Source organism: Bombina bombina, chromosome 3, assembly GCF_027579735.1.
Source record: "Bombina bombina isolate aBomBom1 chromosome 3, aBomBom1.pri, whole genome shotgun sequence".
In the NCBI taxonomy this organism is placed as follows: Eukaryota; Metazoa; Chordata; class Amphibia; order Anura; family Bombinatoridae; genus Bombina; species Bombina bombina.
Window position 1 is genome coordinate 379,097,243 of NC_069501.1, and position 26,613 is coordinate 379,123,855.

Below are 26,613 nucleotides of genomic sequence, written 5' to 3' on the forward strand. Positions count from 1 at the left end.
TGTTCTATCTGAATCTTGTATGGGTTCTTGACTTCCTCATAGTGGTGGGGAATATATCCCATATGTTATGGGAGCACTATGGATCATCATTATTTTACAAAAGAAAAAGACTTAATAACCATTTAAAAGTAGTTAGGTCTTTAGATTGTTTTTGTTATGTAAAACCTTTGAATTAATTAAACAACGTGGGTGATATAGGTGTGCAATATAAATACAAATGCCTGAATTGCACTTAGCTTACCTTGTGCTCTTTTTGCTCGTCTGGGCACAAGTAATTCACGTTTTTAGCACTCTGGGGGTCGTTATTTCCACAGCATTTCATCTACAAAAAAAGGGGTACAGGTGCTCAAATTGTCACCACATAAGTTTATCAGAATGGAACATGGAAATTTTGTTTGTTTATTGCACCCCAGGCTAAAGTGACCAGTCAGCCTTCTTTGTGCTAAATGCAGCCAAAGACAATTACCTGGATATAGCTGTAAAACAATACGTTACTCTAAAGCAACTGAGCAATGCATTATTTTGCAATCTGTAACTACTAAAAAGTAGGGATGGGCGAATGTTTCGCAACATTCGAAAAATGAAACAAATTTTAAAACATTCATTTGTTAGTTTGCAATTTTGAATGTTTGTACAACATTCTAACATTCGTTTAATGTAATAGTATTTCTAAAGCTTTCTTTAAATGTTATATTCTAAATAAGCATTCAAATTGATATATTTGTATCTATTAAGTAACAATTTACTAAATTCCCTACCACATGAACTATTCCATTTCTGACTAGTATTTGTGAAATCCAATGCTACATATGAAATTTTCGAATGTGGACATTCAATCTAATTATAAACTGTAAATAGCATTAGATTAATAGAATTTTCAAGAATATTTGTTCCTATCAACATTTGATTATGTAAATCGAACTTCTACAATAACATTTGTTCTAACATTCAAATTCAAATATAAACACATTCACCCATCTCTACTAAAGAGTAAGAACAATAAACATAAGTGATGCTGCACTGCTCCGCCAGGTATCGCTGGAGCAGCCAATATCACGGGGCAGCATGACCTCTGACCATAAGAGACAGGAGTATGGACCACACCCGATATGTTATTTTTTTTCTTCCTTTTCCCCACACAACAGTTTATACATTTCTGCTAATTTGATACAGTTGAGTTTACTCCTTGGATATTATGCCCCTTTAAAGAATGTGTAGCCATAAAGAATGTACTTGACATAAATTTGTAAGTAAAATGTGAGGTACAGAACTATGAATGCTGTCATCTATTTTAAAGGGACACTAAACCCATATTTTTCTTTTGTGATTCAGATGGAGCATGCAATTTTAATCAACTTTCTAATTTACTCCTATTATCAATTTTTCTTCGTTCTCTTGCTATCTTTATTTGAAAAAGTAAGTCCAGAACCTTTGACAGCACTTGTTTATTGGTGGGTGAATTTATCCACCAATCAGCAAGAACAACCCAGGTTGTTCACCAAAATGGGCTGGCATCTAAACATACATTCTTGCTTTTCAAATAAAGATACTAAGAGAATGAAGAACATTTGCTAATAGGAGTAAATTAGAAAGTTGCTTAAATTGCATGCTCTATATGAATCACAAAAGAAAAAATTTGGGTTCAGTGTCCCTTTAAGTTTGTCAAAGGAAACTGTTCTCAAAACATTTTCTTTCATCCATAGATAGATCATGAAGTTTTGAACAACTTTCCAATTTATTTATCAAGTTTGCTTAGTTCTCTTGGTATCCTTTGTTAAAGAGTAATCCTAGGTGAGCTCAGGAGCATGCCATCTGGCATTGTTTATAGTAACGTTATACATAATTGCAAACACTGCTACCATACGGCTAGATTATGAGTTTTGCGGTAAGGTGAAAAAGCAGCGTTAACAGGTCCTAACGCTGCTTTTTTACATCCGCTGGTATTACGAGTCTTGAAGGGTTACGGTCACCGCACATTTGTATGGCCTTACCGCAAACCGACTTACGTAAAGTTCAAAAACCCTTTTTTCTATGGGACTTCCATAGCGCCGGTATTACGAGTTTGTCCTAGGAGGCCAAAAAGTGAGCGGTACACCCTATCCCGTCAAGATTCCTAACGCATTTTAAAGTCAGTAGTTATGAGTTTTATGTTACAACGCCGTAACATAAAACTCATAACTAAAGTGCTACAAAGTACACTAACACTCATAAACTACCTATTAACCCCTAAACCGAGGCCCTCCCGCATCGCAAACACTATAATAAATTTTTTAACCCCTAATCTGCCGCTCCGGAAATCGCCGCCACTAGAATAAACATATTAACCCCTAAACCGCCGCACTCCTGCCTCACAAACATTAGTTAAATATTATTAACCCCTAATCTGCTGTCCCTAACATCGCCGCCACCTACAGTATACTTATTAAGCCCTAATCTTCCGCTACGGACATCGCCACAACCTTCATTATATTTATTAACCCCTAATCTGCTGGTCCCAACATCGCCGCCTACCTACATTTATTAACCCCTAATCTGCCGTCCCCAACTTCGCCACCATTAATCTAAATTTATTAACCCTTTAAACCTAAGTCACCGCCACTATATTAAATGTATTAACCCCTAAATCTAAGTCTAACCCTAACACCCCCTAACAAATATAATTTAAATAAATCGAAATAAAATTACTATCATTAACTAAATTATTCCTATTTAAAACTAAATACTTACCTATAAAATAAACCCTAAGCTAGCTACAATATAACTAATAGTTACATTGTAGCTAGCTTAGGGTTTATTTTTATTTTACAGGCAAGTTTGTATTTATTTTAACTAGGTAGAATAGTTACTAAATAGTTATTAACTATTTAATAACTACCTAGCTAAAATAAATACAATACAACATTAACCCCCGAAGATTCACTTACTGGGAGAAGTCTTCATCCAAGCGGCAAGATGTCCTCAACGAAGCCAGCAGAAGTGGTCCTCCAGACGGGCAGAAGTCTTCATCCAGACAGCATCTTCTATCTTCATCCTTCCGACGCGGAGCGGCTCCATCTTCAAGACATCCGGCGCGGAGCATCCTCTTCAAACGACGTCTTCATCGGAATGAATATCTCTTTAAGTGATGTCATCCAAGATGGCGTCCCTTAGAATTCTATCAGCCAATCGGAATTAAGGTAGAAAAAATTCTATTGGCTGATGCAATCAGCCAATAGGATTGAACTTCAATCATATTGGCTCATCCAATCAGCCAATAGGATTGAGCTTGCATTCTATTGGCTGATTGGAACAGCCAATAGAATGCCAGCTCAATCCTATTGGCTGATTGCATAAGCCAATAGGATTTTTTCTACCTTAATTCCGATTGGCTAATAGAATTCTATCAGCCAATCGGAATCGAAGGGACGCCATCTTGGATGACATCACTTAAAGAGATATTCATTCCGAAGAAGACGTCGTTTGAAGAGCATGCTCCGCGCCGGATGTTTTGAAGATGGAGCCGCTCCGCGTCGGAAGGAATGAAGATAGAAGATGCTGTCTGGATGAAGACTTCTGCCCGACTGGAGGACCACTTCTGCTGGCTTCGTTGAGGACCTCTTGCCGCTTTGATGAAGACTTCTCCTGGTAAGTGAATCTTCGGGGGTTAGTGTTAGGATTTTTTAAGGGTGTATTGGGTGGATTTATTTTTTAGGTTAGGGCTTTGGGCAGCAATAGAGCTAAATGCCTTTTTAAGGGCAATGCCCATCCAAATGCCCTTTTCAGGGCAATGCGGAGCTTAGTTTTTTTTAGTTAGGGTTTAATTTGGGGGGGTTGGTTGTGTGGGTGGTGGGTTTTACTGTTGGGAGGTGTTTGTATTTTTTTTTACAGGTAAAAGAGCTGATTTCTTTGGGGCAATGCCCCGCAAAAGGCCCTTTTAAGAGCTATTGGTAGTTTAGTTTAGGCTAGGTTTTTATTTTTATTTTGGGTGGGCTTTTTTTATTTTGATAGGGCTCTTAGATTAGGTGTAATTAGTTTAAAGATCTGTAATTTGTTTTTTATTTTCTGTAATTTAGTGGGGGGGGGGGTTGTGATTTAGCCAATTTAATTTAATTTATTTAATTGTATTTAATTTAGGGAATTTATTTAATTGTAGTGTAGTGTTAGGTGTTATTGTAACATAGGTTAGGTAAATTTGTATTTATTTTAGCTAGGTAGTTATTAAATAGTTAATAACTATTTAGTAACTAGTCTACCTAGTTAAAATAAATACAAACTTGCCTGTAAAATAAAAATAAACCCTAAGCTAGCTACAATGTAACTATTAGTTATATTGTAGCTAGCTTAGGGTTTATTTTATAGGTAAGTAGTTTTATTTCGATTTATTTAAATTATATTTAAGTAAAGGGGGTGTTAGGGTTAGACTTAGATTTAGGGGTTAATACATTTAATATAGTGGCAGTGACGTTGGGGGTAGCAGATTAGGGGTTAACAAGTGTAGGTAGGTTGTGGCGACATTGGGGGCGGGAGATTAGTGGTTAATAAATATAATGTAGGTGTCGGCGATGTTGGGGGCAGCAGTTTAGGGGTTAATAAGTATAATGTAGGTGGCGGCGATGTCCGGAGCGGCAGATAAGGGGTTAATAAATATAATGTAGGTGTCGGTGATGTCGGGGGCGGCAGATTAGGGGTTATTAAGTGTAAGATTACGGGTGTTTAGACTCGGGGTTCATGTTAGGGTGTTAGGTGTAAACATAAAATGTGTTTCCCCATAGGAATCAATGGGGCTGCGTTACTGAGCTTTACGCTGCTTTTTGGCAGGTGTTAGGCTTTTTCTCAGCCGCTCTCCCCGTTGATGTCTATGGGAAAATCATGCACAAGCACGTACAACCAGCTCACCTCTGACTTAAGCAGCACTGGTATTGGAGTGCAGTATGGAGCACAATTTTGCTCTACGCTCACTTCTTGTCTTTTAACGCCGGGTTTGTAAAAACTTGTAATACCAGCGCTGCAGGTAAGTGAGCGGTGAGAAAAAACTGCACGGTAGCACCGCACAGCTCATAACGCAAAACTCATAATCTAGGCGATAGACTGCTAAAGACACATGCATGCTCCTGAGCTCATATCAGTCTCAATAGGTATACTCTTCAACAAATGATATCAAGAGTACAAAGCAATTCCATATTAGAAGTAAATTGGAAAGTTGTTTAAAATTGCAAACGCTACCTAAAAATTGAAAGTTTAGTTTTGACTTTACTGTCCCTTTAAGTAAAAGCTATTTAAATGTGATAATACCTTGTCTTATAGGTACTTCCAGCAATAGTTCAGTGAGCGTTAGCAGGAAGCAGCTATCAGACAATTGTTAATATCAGGAAGCACCTATCAGCAAATGAGCAATTAGTAGGCAACAAACAGATAATAAATCTGTATTAGATTCAGTTTAAAATATTAAAACCTTTTATTTAAAAAAAAAAAAAAATTCCAAGCAAAAAATCAACGTTTAGATGTTGCTCTTTCATATGGCTGATAGAAATGCTTGAGTGTCCCTTTAAGTGCTTACATCAATGTCTGCATAACAATACCTATGTCTTTACTAGAGAATATGTTAAATAATAGCCTAGTAGGAATCAATTCTCTAACTCTATTACGTCTCTAGAAATAGGAGGCATTTTTGCATGATGGTCTACTTAGTCTAATAGCAGGATATGAATGTGAGTCATGCTATTTATTTAGCTTTACTCGTCTGATTAACGAGTGTGCAGCTGTGGACATACAAATTTAGCTATACTTTTAATGAAAGGCACGTGCGTCCTAGGTAAATATCTCTCCTCTCTTTTCCCCAGAAGTACTCTGTATACATTGTTACCAATGCACCGGAGGAAAAGCAAGTGGGGGTACTTGCCTAGATGTACTAATTACCTATACAATAATTCTATAACTATTAATTTTATGAAATGGAGGATTTTAATCTCAAGCTTTTATCTCCAAAATAACTGTATGTGCATATATACAAATATACATAGACATACATACACACACACAGACACCGTCATGCTGCTCTATATGAACATATGACCAGTGACATACTCATGTATACCTACTAATGAATGGCTGAGGAGATGTATTTTGGAGAGGCACAGGAGCACAATTTTGACTATGTATTTAACTCCTTTGGTAAAAGAATGAAATTTGATAACAAACAAAATGTTCCAACTAAACACAGCATTTTATTTTATTACACTAGAATGTGTATTACTGTTTAGTGCCTGGGCACAGATACTAATCCTTTATCTATTTTCTGGGTTTCAAAGAGACCTTAAACCTAATAAAATTGTATTACTCAGCAGCTAAAAATGTTTAAATTGTCTTTGTTTTTCTTGAAAAAAGTTAAGTAAAATCTTTTTAAAGGGACATGAAACCCACATTTTTTTCTTTCATGCTTCAGAAAGAGCATGCAATTTAAAACAACTTTTTAATTTACTTATATTATTTAATTTGCTTCCATCTCTTGTTATCCTTTGCTGAAAGGTTTATCTAAGACATTTTAGGAGCAGCAAAAAACCTAGGTTCTAGCTGCTGATTGGTAGCTGCATATATATATACCGATTGTCATTGGCTCACGCGTGTGTTCAGTTAGAAGCCAGTAGTGCATTGCTGCTCCTTCAACAAATGATACCAAGAGAATGAAGCAAATTTAATAATAGAAGTAAATTGGAAAGTTGTTTCAAATTGTATGTTCTACCTAAATCATAAAAGAACATTTTTGAGTTTCATGTCCATTTAAGTATGTTTTTTATATGAAAACTAACAGTAAATGCATATTTGTACATAACCGATACTAAATGATTATTAGCGTACTGGCTTATTAAAGGGGCATAAAAAAAGGGAAATGCTCTAATGCATTGTATTACCGTATAGTTTACCCATGCAGATGGATTAAATGGACAGTTAGTCAATTTATTATTGGCTAAATTGGGCCAATACCCCCTGTTTCCGCGCGAGCCTTCAGGAAAACAGGAGTTAAGAAGCAGAAGTCTATAGACTGCTGCTCCTTAACTCCTACGCCACCTCTGAGGCTGCGTACAGCAATCTGGCCGATCCTATATGATCGGGCTGATTGACACCCCCTGCTAGCGGCCGATTGGCCACGAATCTGCAGGGGGTGGTATTGCACAAGCAGTTCTAGTGAACTGCTTGTTTAATGCTAAATACGGACAGCGTCCACATTCAGCGATGTCTGGCGGACATGATACGCTACAGCTACTTTAATAAATTGACCCCTTAAAGTCAGCTATAAAGCAGCAATGCACTTATGAGAATGCAGCTGAGCATACCCAGTAAACCAATAAAAAGAAGCATGTATGGGTAGTCACTAATAACCAGCTAGCTTCCAATAGTACATTGCTCTTCCTGAGTGTACCAAGATATTGCTATCAACAAAGGATACCAAAAGAACAAAGCCAATTTGATAAAAGAGGCAAACTGATATATTTGCATGCAGTATCCAAAACATGAAAATGTAATTTTGAGTTGTAGGTCCCTTTCAGACAACTGTTAAAGGTCTGCTAGTGGACAGAAACATGGAACCAAGTTAGATTGTGGTCTAATTTCTATGTTTAGTCTGTGATCTGGTTTTGTTTTTAGCACAAAACACTAAATACTGTTATATTAGACACCTCCCATTTGTAAATCATATAACAAATATATACAAAAACATTACGGAACATATATTGAAGAACTTAATCATCAAATATCATTTGCAAGACTTTCCTTCCAGTTAACAGGCACACAATGATTTATACTTACCACCTTGTGGAAAGCAGAGAGGGTTTGATTATTATTTTGCTCATAAGCTTCCTTGTATTTATCCTGAAAATCTGTAACAGCCTAACATAAAATAAAATACAGTTTTTTAAGATTGGTTTCAAGACACAAATTGTCATTATATACAATAATATTTTGTTCCATTAGTTCCAGTTTATTTACAAGTTTGGTGAGATTTATTTACTTATAATATGCATTAAATATAAAGATATATTATACAGATTATTTTAGATTTTTTTTTACAGTATGTATAATCATTTTAAATTATTATTTTTTAAAATTTCAATTGAGGTTAGCAATTATTTACATGCGCTAACCCGACACCACGTTAGACCTAAAGCGCAAAACCCTGATCGCGTTATGCATATTTTACATTCCTATGTTCTTCACATATAATTTTTGTTTTTAATTTTATTATTAAATATATATTTCTGTATATTTGATAATGTTAATGTAATAGATATCTATACATATATCTATATCTATAGGAATAGATATACAGGCATATGTACAGTATATACAAATATATAGATAGAAATATGTATCTACAATAAAAATTACATTATGCTGTATGAGAAGAATATTGGAATGTGAATTATGTACAGTATATATACAGTAAAACACAAATACATATGTACACACAATATAGCCTTCTGTAGTCAAACACTTTGTTATATACCTTTTAACCCTTATAACTTTTAAAAAACATAATTTATGCTTACCTGATAAATTTATTTCTCTTGTAGTGTATCCAGTCCACGGATCATCCATTACTTGTGGGATATTCTCCATCCCAACAGGAAGTTGCAAGAGGATCACCCACAGCAGAGCTGCTATATAGCTCCTCCCCCAACTGTCATATCCAGTCATTCGACCGAAAACAAACAGAGAAAGGAGAAACCATAGGGTGCAGTGGTGACTGTAGTTTAATTAAAATTTAGACCTGCCTTAAAAGGACAGGGCGGGCCGTGGACTGGATACACTACAAGAGAAATACATTTATCAGGTAAGCATAAATTATGTTTTCTCTTGTTAAGTGTATCCAGTCCACGGATCATCCATTACTTGTGGGATACCAATACCAAAGCTAAAGTACACGGATGATGGGAGGGACAAGACAGGATTAAGCGGAAGGAACCACTGCCTGAAGAACCTTTCTCCCAAACACAGCCTCCGAAGAAGCAAAAGTATCAAATTTGTAAAATTTTTAAAAAGTGTGAAGCAAAGACCAAGTCGCAGCCTTGCAAATCTGTTCAACAGAGGCCTCATTTTTGAAGGCCCAGGTGGAAGCCACAGCTCTAGTAGAATGAGCTGTAATCCTTTCAGGGGGCTGCTGTCCAGCAGTCTCATAGGCTAGGCTTATTACGCTCAGAAGCCAAAAGGAAAGAGAGGTTGCCGAAGCTTTTTGACCTCTCCTCTGTCCAGAGTAAACGACAAACAGGAAAGATGTTTGACGAAAATCCTTAGTAGCTTGTAAGTAAAACTTCAAGGCACGGACTACGTCCAGATTATGTAAAAGACGTTTCTTCTTTGAAGAAGGATTAGGGCACAATGATGGAACGACAATCTCTTGATTGATATTCTTGTTAGAAACCACCTTAGGTAAAAACCCAGGTTTGGTACGCAGAACTACCTTATCTGCATGAAAAATCAGATAGGGAGAATCACATTGTAAGGCAGATAGCTCAGAGACTCTCCGAGCCGAGGAAATAGCCATCAAAAACAGAACTTTCCAAGATAAAAGTTTAATATCAATGGAATGAAGGGGTTCAAACGGAACTCCTTGAAGAACCTTAAGAACCAAGTTTAAGCTCCACGGGGGAGCAACAGGTTTATACAAAGGCTTAAATCTAACCAAAGCCTGGCAAAATGCCTGGACGTCTGGAACCTCTGCCAGACGCTTGTGCAAAAGAATAGACAGAGCAGAAATCTGTCCCTTTAAGGAACTAGCTGATAATCCTTTGTCCAAGCCCTCTTGGAGAAAAGACAATATTCTAGGAATCCTAACTTTACTCCATGAGTAAGTCTTGGATTCACACCAATAAAGATATTTACTCCATATCTTGTGGTAGATTTTCCTGGTAACAGGCTTTCGTGCCTGTATTAAAGTATCAATGACTGACTCGGAGAAGCCACGCTTTGATAGAATCAAGCGTTCAATCTCCATGCAGTCAGTCTCAGAGAAATTAGATTTGGATGATTGAAAGGACCTTGTATCAGAAGGTCCTGTCTTAGAGGCAGAGTCCATGGTGGAAAGGATGACATGTCCACTAGGTCTGCATATCAAGTCCTGCGTGGCCACGCAGGTGCTATCAGAATCACCAATGCTCTCTCCTGTTTGATTTTGGCAATCAGTCGAGGGAGCAGAGGAAACGGTGGAAACACATAAGCCAGGTTGAAGAACCAAGGCACTGCTAGCGCATCTATCAGCGTCGCTTCTGGGTCCCTGGACCTGGATCCGTAACAAGGAAGCTTGGCGTTCTGGCGAGACGCCATGAGATCCAACTCTGGTTTTCCCCAACGATGAATCAACTGAGCAAACACCTCCGGATGGAGTTCCCACTCCCCCGGATGGAAAGTCTGACGACTTAGAAAATCCGCCTCCCAGTTCTCCACGCCTGGGATATGGATTGCTGACAGGTGGCAAGAGTGGTACTCTGCCCAGCGAATTATTTTTGAGACTTCTAACATCGCTAGGGAACTCCTGGTTCCCCCTTGATGGTTGATGTAAGCCACAGTCGTGATGTTGTCCGACTGAAATCTGATGAACCTCAGTGTTGCTAACTGAGGCCAAGCCAGAAGAGCATTGAATATCGCTCTTAACTCCAGAATATTTATTGGAAGGAGTTTCTCCTCCTGAGTCCACGATCCCTGTGCCTTCAGGGAATTCCAGACTGCACCCCAACCTAGAAGGCTGGCATCTGTTGTTACAATTGTCCAATCTGGCCTGCGAAAGGTCATACCCTTGGACAGATGTACCCGAGACAACCACCAGAGAAGAGAATCTCTGGTCTCGTGATCCAGATTTAGCAGAGGGGACAAATCTGTGTAATCCCCATTCCACTGACTCAGAATGCATAATTGCAGCGGTCTGAGATGAAGGCGCGCAAATGGCACTATGTCCATTGCCGCTACCATTAAGTCGATTACCTTCATACACTGAGCTACCGAAGGGCGCAGAATGGAGTGAAGAACACGGCAAGCATTTAGATGTTTTGATAACCTGGACTCCGTCAGGTAAATTTTCATTTCTACAGAATCTATAAGAGTCCCTAAGAAGGAGACTCTTGTGAGTGGGGATAGAGAACTCTTTTCCTCGTTCACTTTCCACCCGTGCGACCTCAGAAATGCCAGAACTATCTCTGTATGAGACTTGGCAACTTGAAAGCTTGACGCCTGTATCAGGATGTCGTCTAGATACGGAGCCACCGCTATGCCTTGCGGTCTTAGAACCGCCAGAAGTGAGCCCAGAACCTTTGTAAAGATTCTCGGGGCTGTAGCCAACCCGAAGGGAAGAGCTACAAATTGGTAATGCCTGTCTAGAAAGGCAAACCTTAGAAACTGATGATGATCTTTGTGAATTGGTATGTGAAGGTAGGAATCCTTTAAGTCCACTGTGGTCATGTACTGACCTTCTTGGATCATGGGTAGGATGGTCCGAATAGTTTCCATTTTGAAAGATGGAACTCTGAGGAATTTGTTTAAGATCTTTAGATTCAAAATTGGTCTGAAGGTTCCCTCTTTTTTGGGAACCACAAACAGATTTGAATAAAAACCCTGTCCTTGTTCCGTCCACGGAACTGGATGGATCACTCCCATAACTAGGAGGTCTTGCACACAGCGTAGGAATGCCTCTTTCTTTATCTGATTTGCAGATAGCATTGAAAGATGAAATCTCCCTTGTGGAGGGGAAGCTTTGAAGTCCAGAAGATATCCCTGAGATATGATCTCCAACGCCCAGGGATCCTGAACATCTCTTGCCCACGCCTGGGCGAAGAGAGAAAGTCTGCCCCCTACTAGATCTGTCGCCGGATAGGGGGCCGTTCCTTCATGCTGTCTTAGAGGCAGCAGCAGGCTTTCTGGCCTGCTTGCCTTTGTTCCAGGACTGGTTAGGTTTCCAGGCCTGCTTAGATTGAGCAAAAGTTCCCTCTTGTTTTGAAGCGAAGGAAGTTGATGCTGCACCTGCCTTGAAATTTCGAAAGGCACGAAAATTAGACTGTTTTGCCTTTGCTTTGGCCCTGTCCTGAGGAAGGGTGTGACCCTTACCTCCAGTAATGTCAGCAATAATTTCCTTCAAACCAGGCCCGAATAAGGTCTGCCCCTTGAAAGGAATGTTGAGTAATTTAGACTTCGAAGTCACATCAGCTGACCAGGATTTAAGCCATAGCGCCCTACGCGCTTGGATTGCGAATCCGGAATTCTTAGCCGTTAGTTTAGTCAAATGAACAATGGCATCAGAAACAAATGAGTTAGCTAGCTTAAGTGTTCTAAGCTTGTCAATAATTTCAGTCAATGGAGCTGTATGGATGGCCTCTTCCAGGGCCTCAAACCAGAATGCCGCCGCGGCCGTGACAGGCGCAATGCATGCAAGGGGCTGTAAAATAAAACCTTGTTGAATAAACATTTTCTTAAGGTAACCCTCCAATTTTTTATCCATTGGATCTGAAAAAGCACAACTGTCCTCAACCGGGATAGTATTACGCTTTGCTAAAGTAGAAACTGCTCCCTCCACCTTAGGGACCGTCTGCCATAAGTCCCGTGTAGTGGCGTCTATTGGAAACATTTTTCTAAATATAGGAGGTGGGGAAAAAGGCACCCCCGGTCTATCCCACTCCTTGCTAATAATTTCTGTAAGCCTTTTAGGTATAGGAAAAACATCAGTACACACCAGTACCGCATAGTATTTATCCAGCCTACACAATTTCTCTGGTACTGCAACTGTGTTACAGTCATTCAGAGCAGCTAATACCTCCCCAAGCAACACACGGAGGTTCTCAAGCTTAAATTTAAAATTAGAAATCTCTGAATCAGGTTTCCCCGAATCAGAGATGTCACCCACAGACTGAAGCTCTCCGTCCTCATGATCTGCATATTGTGACGCAGTATCAGACATGGCCCTTACAGCATCTGCGCGCTCTGTATTTCTCCTAACCCCAGAGCAATCGCGCTTGCCTCTTAATTCAGGAAACCTGGATAATAGCTCTGACAGGGTATTATTCATGATTGCAGCCATGTCCTGCAAGGTAATTGCTATGGGCGTCCCTGATGTAATTGGCGCCATATTAGCGTGCATCCCCTGAGCGGGAGGCGAAGGGTCTGACACGTGGGGAGAGTTAGTCGGCATAACTTCCCCCTCGTTAGAATCTTCTGGTGATATTTCTTTTATAGTTAAAGACTGATCTTTACTGTTTAAGGTGAAATCAATACATTTAGTACACATTCTCCTATGGGGCTCCACCATGGCTTTCAAACATAATGAACAAGTAGTTTCCTCTGTGTCAGACATGTTTAAACAGACTAGCAATGAGACTAGCAAGCTTGGAAAACACTTTAAGCAAGTTTACAAGCAATATAAAAAACGTTACTGCACCTTTAAGAAACACAAATTTTGTCAAAATTTGAAATAACAGTGAAAAAAGGCAGTTACACTAACAAATTTTTTACAGTGTATGTAACAAGTTAGCAGAGCATTGCACCCACTTGCAAATGGATGATTAACCCCTTAATACCCAAAACTGAATAATAAAAGACAAAAACGTTTTTTTTTGTTTTTGTTTTTTTTTTCTTTCAAACAGTCACAACAACTGCCACAGCTCTACTGTGGCTTTTTACCTCCCTCAAAAACGACTTTGAAGCCTTTTGAGCCCTCCAGAGATGTCCTGGATCATGCAGAGGGAAGCTGAATGTCTCTGTCAGTATTTTTATCTGCACAGAAAAGCACTAAAAAAGGCCCCTCCCACTCATATTACAACAGTGGAAAGCCTAAGGAAACTGTTACTAGGCAAAATTCAAGCCAGCCATGTGGAAAAAAACTAGGCCCCAATAAGTTTTATCACCAAATACATAGAAAAACGATTAAACATGCCAGTAAACGTTTTATATTACATTTTTATAAGAGTATGTATCTCTATTAATAAGCCTGATACCAGTCGCTATAACTGCATTTAAGGCTTTACTTACATTAGTTCGGTATCAGCAGCATTTTCTAGCAAACTCCATCCCTAGAAAAATATTAACTGCACATACCTTATTGCAGGAAAACCTGCACGCCATTCCCTCTCTGAAGTTACCTCACTCCTCAGAATATGTGAGAACAGCCATGGATCTTAGTTACTTCTGCTAAGATCATAGAAAACGCAGGCAGATTCTTCTTCTAAATACTGCCTGAGATAAACAGTACACTCCGGCACCATTTAAAAATAACAAACTTTTGATTGAAGAATAAACTAAGTATAAAACACCACACTCCTCTTACGACCTCCATCTTGGTTGAGGCTTGCAAGAGAATGACTGGATATGACAGTTGGGGGAGGAGCTATATAGCAGCTCTGCTGTGGGTGATCCTCTTGCAACTTCCTGTTGGGAAGGAGAATATCCCACAAGTAATGGATGATCCGTGGACTGGATACACTTAACAAGAGAAATATATATTTATTTGAATAATTTTTATCAGATAGTGTTTACATTAGTGTAACTGTAATTTTAAATGTATTTATGTTGTGTTTTATGCAACTTTTAACACACTTCCCTTTACGCAAGGGTTTCAGTCGTACTAACCCGGTGATTGCGCTCTCACGTTTACTTTCAACTTGTAATACAAACGCTATTTCCAATGCACGAAAAAAAATGTTATTACGCGCGTGCAAGTGTTAGCCCTTAGTGTTTTAATGTCACTTTAATAGCTTATCGTTTTGAATGTGAATATAAAATGAAGGAGAGGAGGGAGAATTTGTTTTCTTTTCCTATTACATTATTATGCTCACTTATAATATCACTTAGTATCATTATCACTTTATATTACTTTCTCACACTATCATATTTAAAGGGACATTAAACTGAAAATGTTTAATTCTGCATAATTTAAGAACTTTGGAATACACTGTCATATGTTTTGCCTGCTTTTCCAGTGATTTAACTTTTAAAATGGTAGCGGCTGGTTGATTGGTTGCTATGTTCAGGAGCTTGTTTGTACTTGTCACTAATTGGCTACAGCAAAGAAGGTAAAATTCAAGTTTAACATAGAGATACATATGTATGTATATATGTGTACATATGTATTTATATGTGTATATATGTATTTACAGACATAAATACTTATGTACACACATACAGTATATAGACATATATAGAAGTGCATTGGAGTACTTTGTAGTTAAGTAGATGAAAACATGTAAAAGTATATTTATGCAATATTCATTTTTAAAAAAGTGTTAGACAGTGTATTTACTGTAAATATTTCACATTCCAATGTTCTGCACATAGCATATGTTCTATGTATTTCTAAATAGATATTCCTATATATATATATATATATATATATATATATATATATACTGTATATATACTGTATATGTATAAACCTATATAAAATTATCTATTTATATAGTTATAGATATATATTTTACCAAAATACCATCAGATATAGGTAGAAATATGTATTTATGAATAAATAGAATAAATTCTGTTATTTGAAGAACATTGGAATGTGGAATATTCATATTTTCATGTCAAGTTAGCGCAAATGAGAATATGCAATGGTGTTTGCGTGAGAGTGGGGTGCTAGGTTTTCTTTCCACTTTTTTTCTCCAGTGACTTCTATGGGGGAACATGTGAACATGCACACAATATTATAACCAGCTTTTTGCGCTCATTGGGTAAGCGCAAGAGCGAAAACAGTTTCCTTTCAATAATATGAACAGCTTAGGAGCCACAGACTAGTGTTGCTGACTAGGTCAGCGGTAGTTTCCACTCAATACTGGCAGTGCTCTGCACCTCCTGAGTGGAACTTTACAATTGGAGACCCTGCACCTCTGTATGTTTAGCATCGGATGCAGGGTTGCTAGTTGTTAAATTGCATGCTCTAATACGTTATAGGTCTTTCACTTTTCTTTTTTTTCTCTCATAATTTATTTTATCACTAAACTATTCAATTGTGTTATATTTTTTATCATACTTCTACATATGGTTATAAAATATAATTTCTTTTTTTTTCTCCCAATATTCTCTACCCTCCTCTCTCTATTTTTTTTTACTTTGTAAAATTTGAAGTGTTATTTATTTGCATAAAACAGATGAAGATACATTTTCTCGCTTGTATTAGATATGATAATGATATCATTCTAGATTAGAGGTCCTTTCTTGTGAGTTTTCTTTAAAAAACAAAAAAACAAAAAAAAAAAAACTACAATATGGGGCTAATACTTTTCTTTATGCCTATTTTGGTTTTTGGAGTTACTTCATTAGACTCTCATCAAAGTGTAGTAAACTGGAAATATGCAATATGATTATGCTCACAAATGACTCACATTAAGTAAATATATTTTACCTTATGTTTACCAAGGAAAGAAAATGCGCCAGCAGTGACTTCTGCAGCAAAAATGACTAATAAACAGGCAAAAAACTGAAAAAGAAAAATACAATATTATTTTAACAATATCTACAATTAGATTGTGAAAAAGATGGATTAGTTACAGCTTGACCCCAACAATGTGAGAAACGTAGTAACATACAGTTAATTATCTACAAAACACTTTCTTAGGCCCGGATATTCTAAACCTCTCTGCTCAGGTGAGATATTCTAAACCTCTCTGCTCAGCTGAGATATTCTAAACCTCTCTGCTCAGCTGAGATATTCTAAACCTCTCTGCTCAGGTGGAATATTCTAAACCTCTCTGCTCAGGTGGAATATTCTAAACCTCTCTGCTCAGGTGAGATATTCTAAACCTCTCTGCTCAGGTGAGATATTCTAAACCTCTCTGCTCAGCTGAGATATTCTAAACCTCTCTGCTCAGCTGAGATATTCTAAACCTCTCTGCTCAGGTGGAATATTCTAAACCTCTCTGCTCAGGTGAGATATTCTAAACCTCTCTGCTCAGGTGAGATATTCTAAACCTCTCTGCTCAGGTGAGATATTCTAAAATGATCCCTCAGCACTGCGAGATCCCTAGTGAAATATTTAAAAGGCAGATTTTGCTTTACTTTTCCAAGGTGCGTTCCCTGCACTTCTGTATGTGAAGGAGAGACAAGCGCAGTGAAATATAGCACTGCATGACACGAGAGTTCTGCTGCATTTAGACTGTCACCTAGAATTCGAGTTTTGCGCTAAACATGGTGTGAAACTTACGCCAAAAAAGTTGCGTTATTTCACCCTTCTTAGCGCTGCCATTATAAGTTTCTGAAAAGTCTCCTTGTGCGTGTGATATGATGGCGTTAAGCTCCATACCGCACAAAATCCAAGGGCTGCTTTGACATGCTCATGCATACTTTCCCCAATAGACATCAATGGGGAGAGAGTGTAAGAAAAAAAAACTAACACCCGAAGGGCGGAATGAAAAATCTCCTTAAAGCAACCCCATTGATGTCTATGGGGAAAAAAAGGTTACGTTTAAACCTAACACCCTAACATAAACCCCAAGTCTAAACACCCCTAATCCACCTCCCCAACAACTAAATAAAGTTATTAACCCCAAATACGCCACTCCCAACATCGCCGGCACTAATAAAGGCTATTAATCACTAATCAGCCGTTCCCTGACATCACTGCCACTATAATAAAGTTATTAACCCCTAAACCTATGGCTTCACACATCTCCGCCACTAAATAAACCTATTAACCCCTAAACGGCCGGCCCCCCACAACGCAAAACACTAAATTAAACTATTAACCCATAAACCTAACACCCCCTAACTTTAAAATAAAATTGCAATATAACTATATTGAAATAAATAAAAACTTACCTGTGAAATAAAAATAAACCTAACATTAAACTATAAATTAACCTAACCTTACTATTCTAATAAAATAAAAAATACTACCAATTAAAAATTCTAAATGACAAATTTAAAAAAACCTAACACTACGAAAAAAAAAAAAAATCTAAAATTACAAAAAATAAAAAAATAAGTTTACAAAATTAATAAACTAAATTATCAAAAATAAAAACAATTACACCTAATCTGATACCCCTAAAAAAATAAAAAAGCCCCCCCACAACAAAAACACCCCCTAGCCTACAATTAACTACCAATAGCCCTTAAAAGGGCTTTTTGTAGGGCATTGCCCTAAGTTAAACAGCTCTTTTACCTGTAAAAAAATACAAAGTCCCCACAATAGTAAAACCCACCACCCAACCAACCCCCCAAAATAAAAAAAAACTAACTCTAAAAAAAAACTAAGCTACCCATTGCCCCTAAAGGGGCATTTATATGTGCATTCAGCTCTTTTTCATTGCCCTTAAAAGGGCATTTAGCTCTTTTTCAAAAGCCCAAACAATAATCTAAAAAAAAAAAACCCCCCAAAAAAATAACAAAATTCCTAACACTAACCCCAGAATATCTACTCACGGTTGCTGAAGTCCGGACATCCAGGTGGCAAGAAGTCTTCATCCAGGCGGCAACATCTTCATCCATCGCGGGGGCGTCTTCTATCTTCATCCCGGCGGCACGAAGCGGCAAAGACATCCAGCGCAGAGCGTCCTCTTCATATGGTCCCCGCTGAACACTGAAGCTTCAATGCAAGGTAGCCGTTTCAAAATGGCGTACCTTGCATTCCTATTGGCTGATTTGATTCTTTAAATTTAAATCAGCCAATATGATGAGAGCTACTGAAATACTATTGGCTGTTCAAATCATACACATTTTTGTTACAGCTGATAAATTAAACTCCATCTAAAATGTCACTAACATTCCAGATCTGACTTTTTAAAGGGGAGAGTGTACCATCACTTTAAGTAACATTTCTAAATATTATATTGCAAAGTATTACACTGCCCCCACCTCATTACTTCATAAGGCAACACAGCTGGCATTTTGTAGAGAACACTGGCTTTTTTAACTGTATTATTCCACATTTGAGTTTGGTGTGCAAAATAAAAGTTCTTAACTATATGTATTCCAAATCCATCCAAACTGCTTGTGTTTGAATTAGAAAGTCCAATGAATCATTACATCTGTATTTCCTCCCTTTTGTTTGGTAAACATGCGAGAATCTATATATAACAGGTGCATTTTTTAGGTTTTTCTACACAGAACTAAGGAGCCAATAGGATAGTGGAACATCATCGAAAAATAGATTCATTATAGCTTTTTACTCCCTAGTTTGATTGTTTGTTGTAGATTCATCAAATAAGTATGATTTATGATATGCATGCAGTGAACCTTTTCCTGTCATTTTATGTCAGAATGCAATTAAGATGTCAATCCTTTACTTATGTGTTTAACCTTTTTGCGGGGGTTAAACACATAGGGGTTGATCACAACCCTGTACTTGTTTTTAGCACATAAGGGTTTCTTGACTTCAGCTGCTATAGTTAATGTGTTTTTCCAGTGGTAAAATGTTTCTACACTTAAAGGGACATTATACACTCCCAAAAATATGGGCTATTTAAATAAAGCATCAAAAGAAGATAAAGTTTGTAATTGACATGCAGTAGCAATTTTGCTACTAAGGCTCATAAAAATGATGATAAATCTTGCAATGGTTTAACTGCATATGAATACGTCTGTCTTCCACACTAGATACAAAGCAAGGCTTTTTCCTGCACTCCCTAGCTATTGTCCTTACAGCCAGCACCCATGCTGGAGCCGTCTGTGTAATTGCTAATACATGTCAATTATAATCCCCTCACCTTGCACCACGGCATTCTGTAGACACAAGCTGAATATTTCTCAAACAGCTTTGTTAAATATAATCCTGACATTGTTTTACAGAGCTGTGAGTGAAATATTCAGCTCATGGCTGCAAAATGCCGTAGTGAGGACACAATGTTACACTGTCAATAACCAATTCAATTTATGCTATGATCTGTTACACACTTTGTGCCACATTCAGAATGCGGTACCTATTAGAAGACATTTAAAAATCTTGAAACTTTGTTCATATACTGTATATTGGCTGTAACAATAAATGTTTATCTGTAATCAACTAGTAATTAAACAATCTAACATATAAATACCCAATACAAGTAAATCAGATGAATTTTTATTTTATTTAATTGCATATTTGAGATATATGATGATGATAGACAGTTATTTATGATAGCTATATACTTCTATATATATAAATCTGTAGAATTTGCCTTAAAAAAACCCCCAAAAGCAGCGGGCGTGCATGTGACAGAGCAGGTAGCGCTATAGCAGCAAATCCACATGCTGCATGCAATCACTGGGGATCTAGCTGGCGTAATAATAATTGCACAAGACAATGAAACAAGCTGCCTGGGACTCACCGGTAAGTGCAGTGTTTAGGGTGTCCTGCTGTACAGTTGAAATGCTTGGGGCATTATGTTGATTTGTGGTGTTGAAATTGCAGGAATTGATTTATGGCTCTCTTGTCTGATTTTGGCTACAATGCAAAATCAGTATCAATAAAAGTGACCTTTCCATTTTTTATTGGCAAACATTGGTGTTGTGTATTTATTTCAGGTATTATGGGAGGGGTGTGAGGGTAGCGATGTGGCCGCCCTTATGGTACTGGGGTAAGGGCGGGTCATAGAAGGTAAAATGGACCATCTAAGCCTTATATGTCCTGATACGCCAGCTAGATCCCCAGTGATTACATGCAGCATGTGGATGTGCTAATATTGCGCTGCCTGCTCTGTCACATGCACTTCTGTGCTTTTGTTTTGTTTTTAGAGGCAGATTCTACAGATTTATATATAGAAGTATTTAGCTATCATATATGACAGTCTATCACAATCATATTTATCAAACATGCAATTAAATAAAATAAAAATGCTTCTAATTTACTTTTATTGGATATTTATATGTTAGATTGTTTAATTACTAGTTGATTACAGATAAACATTTATTGTTACAGCCAATATATATGAACAAAGTTTAAAGATTTCTTTTTTTTTTTTTTAAACGTCTAATAGGTTAATAGGTAGTACTGTATTCTGAACGTGGCACAAAGTGTGTAACAGATCATAGCACACACAAAAAAATACATTATTGACAGTGTAACATACATCGTGTCCTCACTACGGCATTCTGCAGACATGAGCTGAATATTTCACTCACAGCTCATTAAAACGATCTCAGGATTATATTTCACAGAGCTGTTTGTGAAATATTCATCTTGTGTCTACAGAATGCCATGAGAGGTCAGGGAGAAACGTCTGAGTGCTGTTTGCAACGTGCGAGGTGAGGGGATTGTGCCTTGCTTTGTAGCTAGTGTGGAAGACGGACGTATTAATATGCATTTAAACCACTGCAAGGTTCATTATCATTTTTAGAAGCTTTAACAGCAAAATTGCTACTGCATGTCAATTACAAACGTTATCTTCTTTTGATGCTTTATTTAAACAGTCCATATTTTTGGGGGTGTATAATGTCCCTTTAATACCCTTGAAGCTCAAAATACACAAAATCATTATCTGCTTTGTCAATCTACTAATATTGTAATCCAAAAACCACATGTGAATGACGAATGACCATCAAAATTTCAGTTATGTAGGTTTGGTAATTACATCACAGGTTGAAGGGTCAATATATTCATTCACCCTTTTTTCCTCTTAAGTTATTATTAAACAATGCAGATACAATGCAATATTGTGATATATTGCAAGAATGTTATACATCCATGTAACACAAAGCTTTATTTAGTGCTTACATAACAGGCATGATTAGGGTGTGACCCAGGGATTCAATTTTATCTAAGAACCATGAAATATCTAATACATAGAAATAAAACAAACAATCATTTGAGCTGTGTTATCAAACATGAAAACCATTGCAGTCATCAAGAGTACAAAGCACAGATATATACACATCTACAAAGGTAAATATATGAATAACAATTAACAAAAATGGAGATTTCTGAAGCTTGTAGATGAGTCATGAAAGACTAGTAGTCTAATACTATTGGAGTCAGTTTTACATGCATATTCTCTTTGTGTCAAGTATGACCACCTCCATAGTAAACTTGTCCTTTATCTTTATGTTGGATGTGTCAAAGTAGGTGATCTTCGAGGTTGCGTGACAGTGTTTTTTCTTCTGTAGAGGGCTTCTCTGGGGAAAAGGATTCCATTCTATTGCAGTTGGCCAAAGAGGGATAGATATCTCTTGTGAAGAAGTAGTGCTAGGAGTAGAATGAAGTCCCCAAGAGGAGGGCAGTTCCATCCCCTTGAATAGAGATGTGACAGTATGAAACACTCCATATCTATGTATAATGAGTTTAGTAGGACAACATCACCTGTATTTTATTCCATAGGACCGGAGGCATTGTGTCACCACGAGAAATATTCTCCTTTTTTGTAAAGTGAATTGTGACAAGTCTGGGAATATATGACTTTGCCAGCTGGAAGAAGATCCTTCAAGTGGTACTTCAAAAACTGTAAGTGGATTGTCGGGGGTTAGTGTTAGATTTTTTTAAGGTTTTTTTGGGTGTTTTTTTTTTTCTAGATTAGGGTGTGGGCAATGTAAAAGAGCTAAATGCCCATACAAATGTCCTTTTCAGGGCAATGGTTAGCTTAGGTTATTTTAGATAGTTTTTTTTATTTGGGGGGGTTGGTTGGGTGGTGGGTTTTACTGTTGGGGGGGTTGTATTTATTTTACAGGTAATAGAGCGGATATCTTTGGGGCAATGCCCCACAAAAGGCCCTTTTAAGGGCCATTGGTAGGTTTATTGTAGGCTAGGGCTTTTTTTATTTTGGATGGGCTTTTTTATTTTGATAGGGCTATTAGATTAGGTGTAATTATTTTTTATTTATTAAAATTTGTTTGTTATTTTTCATAATTTAGTGGGTTTTTTTTGTAATTTAGTTAGTTTTTATTTTTTGAAATTAGATACTTTTTGTAATTTTTATAGTATTAGGATTTTTTTATTGGTAGTTTAGTTTTATTTAATTGGTAGTTTAATTTTAGTTTAATAATTATAATAGTTTAATTGTTATTTTAAAATTATTATTTTTAATTTGACAGGTAAGTTTTAATTTAATTTAAGATAGGGAAATTGTAATTTTAATATAAAGTTAGGGGGTCGTTAGGTTTAGGGGTTACTAGTTTAAATGAGTTTATTTTGTTGGTTTAGGGGTTTATTATAGCGGCAGTGTGGGCGGGTGGCAGAATAGGGGTTAATAATATTTAAATAGTGTTTGCGATGCGGGAGGGCGGCGGTTTAGGGGTTAATAAGTTTATTATAGTGGCAACAATGTCGAGGAGCAGCGGAATAGGGGTTAATACATTTTTTAGTGGCGGCGATGTCGGGAGCGGCAGATTAGGGGTTAATACATTTATTATAGTGTTTGCAATGCGGGAGGGCCTAGGTTTAGGGGTTAATAGGTAGTTTATGGGTGTTTAGTGCACTTTGTAACACTTTAGTTATGAGTTTTACAGTTGCAAGAAAAAGTATGTGAACCCTTTGGAATGATATGGATTTCTACACAAATTGGTCCTAAAATGTGATCTGATCATCATCTAAGTCACAACAATAGACAATCACAGTCTGCTTAAACTAATAACACACAAAGAATGAAATGTTGCCATGTTTTTATTGAACACACCATGTAAATATTCACAGTGCAGGTGGAAAAAGAATGTGAACCCTTGGATTTAATAACTGGTTGAACCTCCTTTGGCAGCAATAACTTCAACCAAACGTTTCCTGTAGTTGCAGATCAGACGTGCACAATGGTCAGGAGTAATTATTGACTATTCCTCTTTACAGAACTGTTTCAGTTCAGCAATATTCTTGGGATGTCTGGTGTGAATCGCTTTCTTGAGGTCATGCCACAGCATCTCAATTGGGTTGAGGTCAGGACTCTGACTGGGCCACTTCAGAAGGCGTATTTTCTTCTGTTTAAGCCATTCTGTTGTTGATTTACTTCTATGTTTTGGGTCATTGTCCTGTTGCAGCATCCATCTTCTTTTGAGCTTCAGCTGGTAGACAGATGGCCTTAAGTTCTCCTGCAAAATGTCTTGATAAACTTGGGAATTCATTTTTCCTTCAATTATAGCAATCCGTCCAGGCCCTGACGCAGCAAAGCAGCCCCAAACCATGATGCCCCCACCACCATACTTCACAGTTGGGATGAGGTTTTGATGTTGGTGTGCTGTGCCTCTTTTTCACCACACATAGTGTTGTGTGTTTCTTCCAAACAACTCAACTTTGGTTTCATCTGTCCACAGAATATTTTGCTAGTACTGCTGTGGAACATCCAGGTGCTCTTGTGCAAACTGTAAACGTGCAGCAATGTTTTGTTTGGACAGCAGTGGCTTCCTCTGTGGTATCCTCCCATGAAATCCATTATTGTTTAGTGTTTTACGTATTGTAGATTCGCTAACAGGGATGTTAGCATTTGCCAGTGACTTTTGTAAGTCTTTAGCTGACACTCTAGGATTCTTCTTCACCTCATTGAGCAGTCTGCACTGTGCTCTTGCAGTCATATTTACAGGACGGCCACTTCTAGGGAGAGTAGCAGCAGTGCTGAACTTTCTCCATTTATAGACAATTTGTCTTACCGTGGACTGATGAACAGCAAGGCTTTTGGAGATACTTTTATAACCCTTTCCAGCTTTATGCAAGTCAACAATTCTTAATCGTAGGTCTTCTGAGAGCTCTTTTGTGTGAGGCATCATTCACATCAGGCAATGCTTCTTGTGAAAAGCAAATCCAGAACTGGTGTGTGTTTTTTATAGGGCAGGGCAGCTGTAACCAACACCTCCAATCTCATTTCATTGATTGGACTCCAGTTGGCTGACATTTCACTCCAATTAGCTCTTGGAGATGCCATTAGTCTAGGGGTTCACATACTTTTTCCACCTGCACTGTGAATGTTTACATGGTGTGTTCAATAAAAACATGGCAACATTTCATTCTTTGTGTGTTATTAGTTTAAGCAGACTGTGATTGTCTATTGTTGTGACTTAGATGATGATCAGATCACATTTTATGACCAATTTGTGCAGAAATCCATATCATTCCAAAGGGTTCACATACTTTTTCTTGCAACTGTATGTTACAGCTTTGTAGCGTAAAACTCATAACTACTGTCTTTAGATGGAGGTACAGATCTTGTCGTTTTAGGCTGTAATGCTCACTTTTTAGCCTCACCGCAAAACTCGTAATACCGGCGCTATGGGAATCCCATGAAAAAAGTTATTTTTACGTGTGCGGGACTGACGTTGCAGTACAGGCTAAAAGGTGTGCGGTACACCTATACCAACAACACTTGTAATAGCTGCGGTGCTGTTTTAACGCTGAAAAGGCCATATTTTCAGCGTTACAAGCTGCAACACAAAACTTGTAATCTAGGTGAATGTCAATTATAGTCTGATGTATGTATGACATATCTGTCTCTTTCAAGGCTACATTTAGTAATTAGTGTTGTGTGTATGCTCTATAAACACCTATCACCTATTGTGTCATTATGTCTATGACTAAGGCATATACAACCGAAACGCGTAAGACCTATAGATGCTCCTTTCAATAAAACTCTACTATTTGAAGGTTTGGAGGCTCGCTGGCTTTTGGACTATTAATGACTGCTGTCAGTATCTTTTCTTTATGAGTGGAGTAAAGTATCATAGCTACAACATCTTTAGGTTTATCTGATGGTACATTCTGCCCTTTTGGTAAATGATGAACTCTGTCTATTACTAAATCAGGTATCGGTTGAGTAGCTAACATATATACAGTACATAAGTCTCTAACAAATCTTTGAAGGTCTGCTGGAGAAATATCTTCTGATATTCTCCGAAATCTCAAGTTGTTTTGGTAAGTCCCTTTTATAGCTTTAGTTAAATTGTCCTGAAGAGAGTTCATATATAGTGTTAGCGTATCCAGAATATCTGTAGCTACTGTAGATGTTATTATTTGTTGTGGTGGGAGGTCTTTAGGTTGCCGATAGTCAAATATTCCAGAAGGTGAAGAATCTCTAGAGGAACCATTACTACCAGAAATAGGTTTATCTTTAAAGTGGTCTGTCACAGTTTTATTAATTAAATTAGATTTGGCTTCTTTTTTAAAGACTGAAACATGCTATTTTCTCAATTAGAGAGTAGTATCCAACTTTCAAACTATAAGTATAATGAATAAAGTAATACAGCAATAGATCTCTGGAATATAATGTTTTGAGTTATGATATCAGTTAATATTGTCTATATGGTAAAGTGTAATAATTTAGCAGCACATAGTCCTCTTGAGGATCCCTAGATGATTTACCCAGTCCACTTCCCTGATACTGAGAAGGGACTTTCCCATTAGAGGATGTGAAAGGGCAGGGGTCAGTGTAAGATATCCATACTGGGTGAGCAAATGGGGAGGGGTGGTATCAGAGAGGAGTTTATACTTGATCTAAGCCAAAAGGCTGTGAAGGGATCAGAGAGGAGTCTATAAGTCCATCATACTGGGGCTCTATGGCAGGCTAGGTATACAGCTGTTTGGGGCTGGAGAATACAATATTGGGGTCAGCATGTTTTCATAGCACCATCTGAGGTAGCATACTGTGATATATCCTACCAATGAGCAACTTTGCAAGGCAGTCTCTGCAAAGGCAAATGTATATGTACTTAGTTACTTTATGTGCAACAGCAAGCAGGCTGGTATCCCTTATTAAAATGATTACACCCACTGTAGCAGGGAGGTCACCATGC

The 26,613-nt window shown here is 37.6% G+C and overlaps 1 protein-coding gene across 1 annotated transcript in view; it reads right to left on the reverse strand.

Annotated features, from left to right (window-relative positions):
• The window catches only part of TSPAN2 (tetraspanin 2), a 458,679-nt gene that overhangs the window by 39,380 nt on the left and 392,686 nt on the right, over positions 1 to 26,613 (reverse strand). The window contains exons 4-6 of the mRNA XM_053706532.1: positions 16,346 to 16,420; positions 7,783 to 7,863; positions 242 to 322 (exon numbers count right to left, since the gene is read on the reverse strand). Coding sequence (XP_053562507.1) covers positions 242 to 322; positions 7,783 to 7,863; positions 16,346 to 16,420 — 237 coding nt within the window. The remainder of the gene's footprint in view (positions 1 to 241; positions 323 to 7,782; positions 7,864 to 16,345; positions 16,421 to 26,613) is intronic.